Below are 10,950 nucleotides of genomic sequence, written 5' to 3' on the forward strand. Positions count from 1 at the left end.
ATGCATACATGAATATGCAACATTCAACCATCACGTCTGCTCATCGTTTCGTTACTAAAGCTGCTTGGGACGTATTCATTAGACATCAGAGGTTTGTGACTCATCTAATCAGTCAAAAATACAGCAGGATATCAGAGGTCCATTGTCACATTCAGTGTCAAACTGGAAAGCGATGACAGTACTGTGTGAGGGTCAAGAGTCTGTGACGCAGTTCTCATCAAAGTAATAAGCGCGCTGCCTACGCGCTTCTATGGACAAATAAATTCGAGCAGCTGCTCGTCCGTATAAGGAGTACGAACGGCCGAGATTTTTCTAATGTTACGCCAATAAAACTATCGTATGCGCGTCGTGATAGCTGAGTTGCTGAGGCTGGTGAGGTTCAGCAGGCCCTTTGCTGCAAGTAGGGACTTTACAGTGACAGTTAAGCTACCATTATTTGCAATTCTGGGAGTGTGTGTCCTCTTGTGTGTGACGGAGAGCATCTTTTTGGGGATGGTGTTGGGTAATTCCATTTTAAATCGACCGCCGAGGTCGAGGTCCGCCGATGACATTTTTTGATTTCAGTGAAAGAAATGTAGGTTGTAAACGACCTTAAGTGAAGAAGAAAGCAAGTACCCGGAGCTTCCCACGATCAACCAGTCCACAGATGGAGAGGGGTTAAGGTGGCGCCGTCTTCGCGACTTGATTTTTACTCGCGACTTTGCAGCCTTACTGATGACATTCCATTCGCGTCACAGCCCTCATAGGTAACACATGTAAAGTCCGGGCACTGTAGTATACCTATACGAAGTGAAAATAGTGTCACTTTAAAGGGACGCTAAAGAAAAAATGCGAAAGTAAACAGATATGACAAAAGTTGAACATCTTTTAGCGCTCATAGCTCGGCGGCGGCATGTCAGATATCCCTAAATGAAGTACGCTTTCAATACGCAATCTTTTTTCTATCGTTCAATATATAGAAAACCATTCTAACTTGTTTCGTTGACGAAAGAGATGTCAGATGAGAGCAGAAAATTGCCAATGTTTGGTATGGCATACCTCAGCTGCTGCAATACTTATTCCAATAATTTTGCCGTTACATAAAGGCCAACATATTACCTAAGTCCAGCTGCAAAAATATGTTGCACTATTTTAGTAGGGTGAACGCAGCGAATTTTTCTCTTTGCCCAGGTTTCGCCGTTGTGGCCTTGCACTCCGACTCCACTTTCGAGTGGCACACCATCGCGCGTTTTGAATTGCACTTGCCTTCTGTCTTCCTGATGTTGCATTGATTCCTGCTGCAGGCACTTGTTTGTGGAGATGTCCACGTCGGCATTCTTAATTACGAGCAACCATTTTATATGCCGTTGCGAGACCAACATCAATGGCGTCTGTCTATTATGCCTCAGAAACTGAGAGTGGAGTACTATCAGGAGTAGCCGAGTATAGCAACAACTTTTGTCAATACCGCACAAGGTGTTAATTTTTTAATTAAATTCTGTACTGGGAAGCGGTACCAGCGGTGGCTAATTGCTTCATTACAGCCGCAAAAAGAAGTAACAAAAACTGTCAGCCTACATTGCATAGGTACCATGCCTTTCTGCGATGAAATTATCGTGACATCTATTTGTGACATATATTAATAAAAAATAATGAGGGGCAAGGGTTCTCTCTACACACACAAGGTTCTCTCGACAAGGGTTCGCACGGTCTCGCTTGGTGCAACCTTCCTGTTATTGACGAAATCCTGTCTAATTGACCAAATAATATAGGGGCTCAGGGGATGCATATGCTACCTACGTAATGTAAGTTAATGCTTTACGTAAGTTAATGTAATGTACGTAAGTTAAGCTAATGACAGTTTTTCGTTACTTCTTCTTGCGGCTCTAATAAACACGGCACCTCCAGCTATGAGCCACTTGGTATAGCACTTCCCAGTACAACAATTTTTTTTCGGCGCACACTCTGTGCAGTATTAGCAAAACTGTTTCAAGAGTTGTTGATATACTCAGCTACAAATTGTCAATCAGTACTCCACTCTCAGTCGCTACGGCATAATAGACAGACGTCATCTGTTGGTCTCGCAACAGCATCTGAAAGGTTTGCACGTAAATAAGAATGCCGACGTGGACATGTCCACAAACAAGTGCCTGCAGCGGGAACCAATGCAACATCAGGAAGACTGAAGGCAAGTGGAATTCAAAACGCGCGATGCTGTGCCACTCGAAAGTGGAGTCGGAGTGCAAGGCCACTGAGATAACCGTAGGGTGGGTTCAACAAACCTCTTTAATAGAAGACTGAGCAGGAAACGGACATGGCTTCAACAGCCCAAGAACTCAAAGAATAACTGGCACACGCCAGGGTAGAATATCGTGCTCTCGCGCACCTTCTTCTTGGTAGCCGCGCCACCACAATACCTCCCCCTTTAAGTCGGTTGGAACCGATCTACCGGCCGACGCCTCCTGACCGGATACCTACGTGTGGTTGTACTCAAAGGAGGAGACTTTTCTCCTGAAGGAGCAGCTCATACTGCATACTTCATAACGTCAGCGAAAAAACAAAAACACACATAGCAGCACAAGCACGGCAAAAACACACTACGAACGCGGTGTTTGTGCTGTCCTGTTTGCTTTGCTCTAAGCGTTCCCAACCACGCACAGCTTTTAGAGCCTCGGGAGGGTGCTGACGAACGGAGCACCTCACGGGATCGAATACGCGAAACAGCATAATGTTCAACAGTCGAACATCAGAAAACACCATGCATACATGAATATGCAACATTCAACCATCACGTCTGCTCATCGTTTCGTTACTAAAGCTGCTTGGGACGTATTCATTAGACATCAGAGGTTTGTGACTCATCTAATCAGTCAAAAATACAGCAGGATATCAGAGGTCCATTGTCACATTCAGTGTCAAACTGGAAAGCGATGACAGTACTGTGTGAGGGTCAAGAGTCTGTGACGCAGTTCTCATCAAAGTAATAAGCGCGCTGCCTACGCGCTTCTATGGACAAATAAATTCGAGCAGCTGCTCGTCCGTATAAGGAGTACGAACGGCCGAGATTTTTCTAATGTTACGCCAATAAAACTATCGTATGCGCGTCGTGATAGCTGAGTTGCTGAGGCTGGTGAGGTTCAGCAGGCCCTTTGCTGCAAGTAGGGACTTTACAGTGACAGTTAAGCTACCATTATTTGCAATTCTGGGAGTGTGTGTCCTCTTGTGTGTGACGGAGAGCATCTTTTTGGGGATGGTGTTGGGTAATTCCATTTTAAATCGACCGCCGAGGTCGAGGTCCGCCGATGACATTTTTTGATTTCAGTGAAAGAAATGTAGGTTGTAAACGACCTTAAGTGAAGAAGAAAGCAAGTACCCGGAGCTTCCCACGATCAACCAGTCCACAGATGGAGAGGGGTTAAGGTGGCGCCGTCTTCGCGACTTGATTTTTACTCGCGACTTTGCAGCCTTACTGATGACATTCCATTCGCGTCACAGCCCTCATAGGTAACACATGTAAAGTCCGGGCACTGTAGTATACCTATACGAAGTGAAAATAGTGTCACTTTAAAGGGACGCTAAAGAAAAAATGCGAAAGTAAACAGATATGACAAAAGTTGAACATCTTTTAGCGCTCATAGCTCGGCGGCGGCATGTCAGATATCCCTAAATGAAGTACGCTTTCAATACGCAATCTTTTTTCTATCGTTCAATATATAGAAAACCATTCTAACTTGTTTCGTTGACGAAAGAGATGTCAGATGAGAGCAGAAAATTGCCAATGTTTGGTATGGCATACCTCAGCTGCTGCAATACTTATTCCAATAATTTTGCCGTTACATAAAGGCCAACATATTACCTAAGTCCAGCTGCAAAAATATGTTGCACTATTTTAGTAGGGTGAACGCAGCGAATTTTTCTCTTTGCCCAGGTTTCGCCGTTGTGGCCTTGCACTCCGACTCCACTTTCGAGTGGCACACCATCGCGCGTTTTGAATTGCACTTGCCTTCTGTCTTCCTGATGTTGCATTGATTCCTGCTGCAGGCACTTGTTTGTGGAGATGTCCACGTCGGCATTCTTAATTACGAGCAACCATTTTATATGCCGTTGCGAGACCAACATCAATGGCGTCTGTCTATTATGCCTCAGAAACTGAGAGTGGAGTACTATCAGGAGTAGCCGAGTATAGCAACAACTTTTGTCAATACCGCACAAGGTGTTAATTTTTTAATTAAATTCTGTACTGGGAAGCGGTACCAGCGGTGGCTAATTGCTTCATTACAGCCGCAAAAAGAAGTAACAAAAACTGTCAGCCTACATTGCATAGGTACCATGCCTTTCTGCGATGAAATTATCGTGACATCTATTTGTGACATATATTAATAAAAAATAATGAGGGGCAAGGGTTCTCTCTACACACACAAGGTTCTCTCGACAAGGGTTCGCACGGTCTCGCTTGGTGCAACCTTCCTGTTATTGACGAAATCCTGTCTAATTGACCAAATAATATAGGGGCTCAGGGGATGCATATGCTACCTACGTAATGTAAGTTAATGCTTTACGTAAGTTAATGTAATGTACGTAAGTTAAGCTAATGACAGTTTTTCGTTACTTCTTCTTGCGGCTCTAATAAACACGGCACCTCCAGCTATGAGCCACTTGGTATAGCACTTCCCAGTACAACAATTTTTTTTCGGCGCACACTCTGTGCAGTATTAGCAAAACTGTTTCAAGAGTTGTTGATATACTCAGCTACAAATTGTCAATCAGTACTCCACTCTCAGTCGCTACGGCATAATAGACAGACGTCATCTGTTGGTCTCGCAACAGCATCTGAAAGGTTTGCACGTAAATAAGAATGCCGACGTGGACATGTCCACAAACAAGTGCCTGCAGCGGGAACCAATGCAACATCAGGAAGACTGAAGGCAAGTGGAATTCAAAACGCGCGATGCTGTGCCACTCGAAAGTGGAGTCGGAGTGCAAGGCCACTGAGATAACCGTAGGGTGGGTTCAACAAACCTCTTTAATAGAAGACTGAGCAGGAAACGGACATGGCTTCAACAGCCCAAGAACTCAAAGAATAACTGGCACACGCCAGAGTAGAATATCGTGCTCTCGCGCATCTTCTTCTTGGTAGCCGCGCCACCACAATACCTCCCCCTTTAAGTCGGTTGGAACCGATCTACCGGCCGACGCCTCCTGACCGGATACCTACGTGTGGTTGTACTCAAAGGAGGAGACTTTTCTCCTGAAGGAGCAGCTCCTGCCCCTTGAGACGGCTGGGCATCTTGCGTCGTACGGTGGTGGCCGTCCTCACTGCAAGTGTCCTCAACTTCCGGGAAGGGTAGAGGAAATGTTGGTTCTTCCGGTGGCTCATGTTCTGTCGGGGGTTTGGGAAGTGATTCAGTATCCCAGGTATCGGAAGACTCTCTTGCCTTGAGATGGTCTTTGTGTACCCGTTGTACCTTCCCAGAAAGATCCCGAACCTTGAAAATGACTGATCCTTCTTTGTCCACAACAGTGCCACATTTCCAATGACCTTTCTGATGAGGGTCCAGCATCCACACCTTCGCGTTGCTTCCAAACGACCTGTCGCGCGCTCGCCTGTCATGACATCTCTTTTGACGTTCCCTGGCACCTGAAAACATCACCAAAGGGATTGGTCCCGGTGGTCGCACAAGATCCAAAACAGAGCGGTAGTGTCTGCCATTGAGAAGCTCACAGGGTGGACGCCCTGTGGTCACATGGGGAGTGACTCGGTACTTGAAGAGGAATTCCCCTATGCTTTCCCTTCCCCCTCCGCTTGAACGGCGCAGAGCAGTCTTAAATGTCCGCACAAAATTCTCTGCCAATCCGTTTGATTTGGGATGGTAAGGGGGCGTTAGCACATGGTGAATTCCCTGGTCTTCGAGAAATTTCCGAAACTGTTGACTTGTGAACGGAGGTCCGTTGTCCGTCACGAAAACCTCAGGGAGCCCATTTTGAGTGAAGATGTCTCTGAGCGTGTCTATCGTTTTGTCTGCAGTCGTTGTTGTCATAGTCCTCACGTCTGGCCACTTGCTAAAGCTGTCGATGACTATGAGATAATGCTTCCCATGAAGCTCCGCAAAATCTGCGTGCAGACGATACCACGGCTTATCCGGCGGCTCCCATTGGTGAAGTGGCACCGGAACCTCTTGCGCTGCAACGGACGCACATTGATCGCAACCTCTCACTCTGGATTCAATGTCTTTGTCCAGCCCTGGCCACCACACATATGAGCGAGCCAACATCTTCATTTTATTTTGTCCTACATGACACTCGTGGAGCGTATCCAGAAGGGCTGCGCGATACTTTTGAGGTATAACGGTGCGTAGGCCCCAAAGAACGCACTCACGGTGTGTTGTAAGTTCAGCTCGTCGTTGCCAGTACGGAACCAACTCCTGTTCTACGCGTTCGGGCCAGCCACTTGCAATGTACTCTTTTACTTGCTTCAAGTATCGATCCTGAAGAGTCGCCTCAGCAATCTGCTTAGCTCTGACTGGAAGAGTGTGCATGCGAAAATCCTGCACCGCATTAATCTCCTCGTCCACAACGTTGAAAATACCTTCTTCCATTTGCTGATCGAACTCCAGATCGGCGCCTTCGGGCAACCTAGACAGGCCATCTGCATTTGCGATGTTCGTCGTCGATTTAAACTGTATGTCGAACGCGTAGCTCATTAGAATGATGGCCCACCGTTGCAGACGACTCGCCGTTGTCGCGGGAATGCCCTTTGAGGGTCCAAAAATTACAGTTAACGGCTTGTGGTCGGTGAAGAGTGTAAACTTCCGTCCCCACAAATACTGATGAAATTTTCGGACGCCAAAAATAATATCAAGGGCTTCCCGTTCTATTTGAGCATATTTTGTCTGGGCTGGTGTCAGTGTCTTCGAAGCGTGCGCAATCGGTCGGTCTTCGCCGTTGATGCGATGATAGATGACGGCCCCAATACCTTTCGAAGAAGCATCCACCGCCAGAAATATGTCCTTCCGTGGATCATAATGGGTGAGTACTTCAGCGGAGACGAGCTTCCTCTTGATTGTTTCAAACGCATCTACGCAAGACGCAGACCATTGCCAAGATGTCGACTTCTTGAGTAGGCTGTTGAGTGGAGCACAAATATCGGACAAGGACGGCAGATACTTTCCGTAGTGCTGTACCAGCCCCAAAAATGAGCACAGTTCTGAAACTTGTGTTGGCGGTGGCATGTTCAGAATCGCTGATACTTTTTTGGGTGATGGTCGGAAACCTTCCGCAGTAACCACGTGTCCCAAATACTCAACCTGCCGCTGCAGGAAGGCACATTTCTCCCTCTTGAGAGTGAAGCCGAACTCGCGGAGACGTGACAAAACTTGCTCTAAGGTTTCCAGATGCTCTTTGTCGTTTCGGCCAGTCACGATGATGTCATCGAGATAACAGGCCACAGAAGGAATCCCTGCGATCACCTGTTCCATGGTACGCTGGAAAACGGCTGGGGCAGATGCGATGCCGAAGGGCATTCGATTGAATTGAAAAAGGCCCTTGTGAGTATTGATCACCAAGATTTTCTTAGCTTCTTCGTCCAGCTCCATCTGTAGGTATGCTTCGGACAAGTCTAATTTCGTGAACTTCTCACCGCCATTTAATGTCGCCAGAAGTTCTTCAGGTCTAGGTAACGGGTACTGTGCGATTTCGATCTGCGGATTCACAGTGACGCTGAAGTCTCCGCAGACTCGTACGGCTCCATTTGGCTTGGGCACCACTACAATGGGAGTGGCCCATTCCGACACCTCGATAGGTTCCAGCAACCCATTCTGTACTTGCCGTTGCAGGTCAGCTTCAACCGCTTCCCGAGACGCAAAAGGGATCGGCCGGGGCTTGAAGAATTTCGGCTCAGCGTCTTTCTTGAGATGAAGGTGGACTAAAGCCTTGGTGCACCTTCCTAGTTGGCTTCGAAAAAGATCCGGGTACGTTCCTAAGACGCCTTCCAACTTCGGAGCTGTCAATATCTTGCCCACGAATAATGTGTTGAGGTCGATGCCAAGCTCACGTATCCAATCCCTTCCAAGCAGATTGGTATGTTCCATCCGGGTAAAGAGTGCCTGAAGCTTTTCTACCCTTCCACCTATGGAAACATCGAGATCTGCTGCTCCACGAAGTGGTATCTCGTCCTTGTTGAAAGCACGAAGACGGTACGGAGATTGGTATAGCTCTGGCTCACCCAACCTCTTGAACGTCCTTTCATCCAGAAGTGTTGCCCGCGATCCCGTATCGACCTGCAGGATGACGTCCTTGTCTTTGATACTACAAGCAATGAACTTCCCGTCTTGGTCGTCCGCAAGAAACACGTCGGTCACAAGCTTCACCTTCCGAAAATGTTTACCTTTCTTCCGCGTTCCCTGTGAAGCGGATGAACGACACATTTTCGAGATGTGTCCGGTTTTGCCACAGGCGTGACAGTCCTCGTTGCGGAATCTGCACGTTTCTTGCGAGTGGTTTGAATTTCCACACCGGAAACATCGTTCCTTGCTCTCCGGCTTGACTGTCACCTTGTGCACAGAGGGTTCTGCATGCAACTGCTTCGACTCTGCCTCCGCGGCCAGAAAACTTTCAGCGAGCCGGATCGCTGTGTCCATTGTCAAGGTCTTTTCCAGAACAAGTCGCGCGCGGATGCGCTGATCCCGGAGGCCTACGATGAACGCTGTCATCAGGGAACATGCTCGGACGTCAGACTCTCCTTCATATTCACAGCGGGAAATGATTGCCGACAACCGCTCAACGAAATCCTTCACTGACTCACCGTCCTCCTGACGATTTGAGAAAAGCTTGTATCTCTCAAACTCCTTGAACCGTTTCGGAGTGAAATGGTCAGATAACGTTGCAGTAAGGTCCTTGAAAGGTACCTCCATGATGTTCCTCGGTTGCAGCAGGTTATAGAGCCGCTTGAAGACTGCCGGACTCAGCGACGAAATTAGAAGTCCACTCTTGTCCGCATCGTCCGTGACTCTTGCCACACGTATAGCCGCTAGAAACCTGATCTCATAGAGGTTCCAATCTTCCTTGTCAGGATCAAACGTTCCAGGGCTGCGAAACCGCCGAACACCATCGTCCGAACCTGCACCGGTTGAAATAACTCGAGACTCATCCCCCTGCATCTTCTGAGAAGTCCTGCGCTCGTCGCCAGTTGAGATAACCGTAGGGTGGGTTCAACAAACCTCTTTAATAGAAGACTGAGCAGGAAACGGACATGGCTTCAACAGCCCAAGAACTCAAAGAATAACTGGCACACGCCAGAGTAGAATATCGTGCTCTCGCGCATCTTCTTCTTGGTAGCCGCGCCACCACAGCCACAACGGCGAAACCTGGGCACATAGAAAAATTCGCTGCGTTCACCCTACTAAAACATGCATATAAGTAAGTAAACATACAAGTAACCTGCAAAAAAAGTGCAACATATTTCTGCAGCTAGACTTAGGGGATACGTTGGCCTTTCAGCAACCGCAAAATTATTGGAATAAGTGTTGCAGCGGCTGGGGTATGCCATACCAAACATCGGATATTTTCAGCTCTCGCTTAACTTTACTGACATCTCTTGCGGCAACGAAACGGGTTAGAATCGTTTCCCATAAACTGAACGATAGAGGAAAGATTGCACAATAAAAGCATACTTCATTTATGGATATCTAGCCTGCCGTCCAGGAGCGATGAGCGCTAAAAACGTCGAATTTTTTCTCATATCTTCTGAGTTTGGCATTTTTTCTTCAGCGACCCTTTGAAGTGACCGTTTTCACTCCGTACAGGTATACTACAGTGCCCAGGCTCTAGGGCTGTGACGGGAATGATATAGCATCAGTAAGTCTGTAAAGGCGCGAGAAAAAATCACGTCGCGAAGACGGCGCCACTTTACCTCCTCTCCATCTGTGGACTGGTTGATCGTAGGAAGTTCCGGGAACCTGCTTTCGTCTTCGCTTGAGGTCGTTTCCAACATATATTTTTTTCACTGAAATCAAAAATGTCATCGGCGGACCTTGGTCGATTTAAAATGGCATTACCCTGTTATGTATATCGACTGCTAATAAAGAGGCTTCGTGTCTTCTTGACAGGTGTTAGGATTTCTGGAATTCTAGCCTTCCTCAAAAGAGCGGGGAGAGAGACATAGAAAGACCGAAGAAAGAAAACTACACCGCAACTAACAAGCTACTGCAAAACTACCCACACTAGTGCCGAGGCGGTGCTGGTGTACGTCAACGACGGAGGCGAAGAGCAGCAGGGCATCCCTAGGACATCTTGGGAGTCGGAGTAGCTCGCGTGGATATAGTAGGTCTTTGAGCGAAGCGCATGGCAGGTTGAGTTCCTTGCACTTCTTGAGGAGTGCTTCTCTAGGCGCCTGGCGGTCCGGACAATGCAGCATGACGTGGTTCAAACTGCTATCTTCGAAGCAGGAGTCGCTGCGAGAGGATGGCGCCAACCCTGCATGTCTATGAAGGCCTGTGTTAGGGCTGAGTACGTTCTGAGGCGGTGGATTGTCGCGGCTTCTTTCCTTCTCAGGCATGGTCTTGGGAGCGGATGCTCAAAATGTTGTGTTTCCGGGAAGGCGGCAAGCCGGATCTCGTAAATATACCTTGCGAGGCGTAGTCTGTTGGCCTCCTGTCAGGTGGTGGATAGCCACTTCCAGGGCTAAGCTGTGGGCTTCTTTGGCGAGGGCGTCTGTTTTTTTTTTTGTTGTTGTTGTTGTTCCCTGCGATTCCAACGTGGAGTGGGATCCATTACAGGGCAATCCGGAAACCCCTGTTGCTAAGGTCCTTCAGGGTGGCCTTGATCTGCTCCGTGAGGGGTTCCTCGGGATGGGGTCTTTCGATGCGTTGATGTGCGCACCTGGAATCAGTGGAGATGGCTGTTTCTTGTGCTAGTTAGGTGGCCAGGCGTTTGAGGGTCTTGTATATGGCCACAAGTTACGCCAGGGTGGACGAC

The 10,950-nt window shown here is 47.9% G+C and overlaps 1 protein-coding gene across 1 annotated transcript; it reads right to left on the reverse strand.

Annotated features, from left to right (window-relative positions):
- Positions 1-5,141: 5,141 nt before the first annotated feature.
- On the reverse strand, positions 5,142-9,134 carry LOC135384381 (uncharacterized protein K02A2.6-like). The gene has a single exon (XM_064613586.1). The coding sequence runs from the start codon at positions 9,132-9,134 to the stop codon at positions 5,142-5,144; it is 3,993 nt and encodes a 1,330-aa protein (XP_064469656.1).
- Positions 9,135-10,950: the final 1,816 nt, after the last annotated feature.

Source organism: Ornithodoros turicata, chromosome 1 (assembly GCF_037126465.1).
Source record: "Ornithodoros turicata isolate Travis chromosome 1, ASM3712646v1, whole genome shotgun sequence".
Lineage (NCBI taxonomy): Eukaryota > Metazoa > Arthropoda > Arachnida > Ixodida > Argasidae > Ornithodoros > Ornithodoros turicata.

Excerpts from the sequence above, each read along its gene's own strand:
- LOC135384381 (XM_064613586.1), bottom strand. The coding sequence starts at position 9,134 with ATGCAGGGGGATGAGTCTCGAGTTATTTCAACCGGTGCAGGTTCGGAC.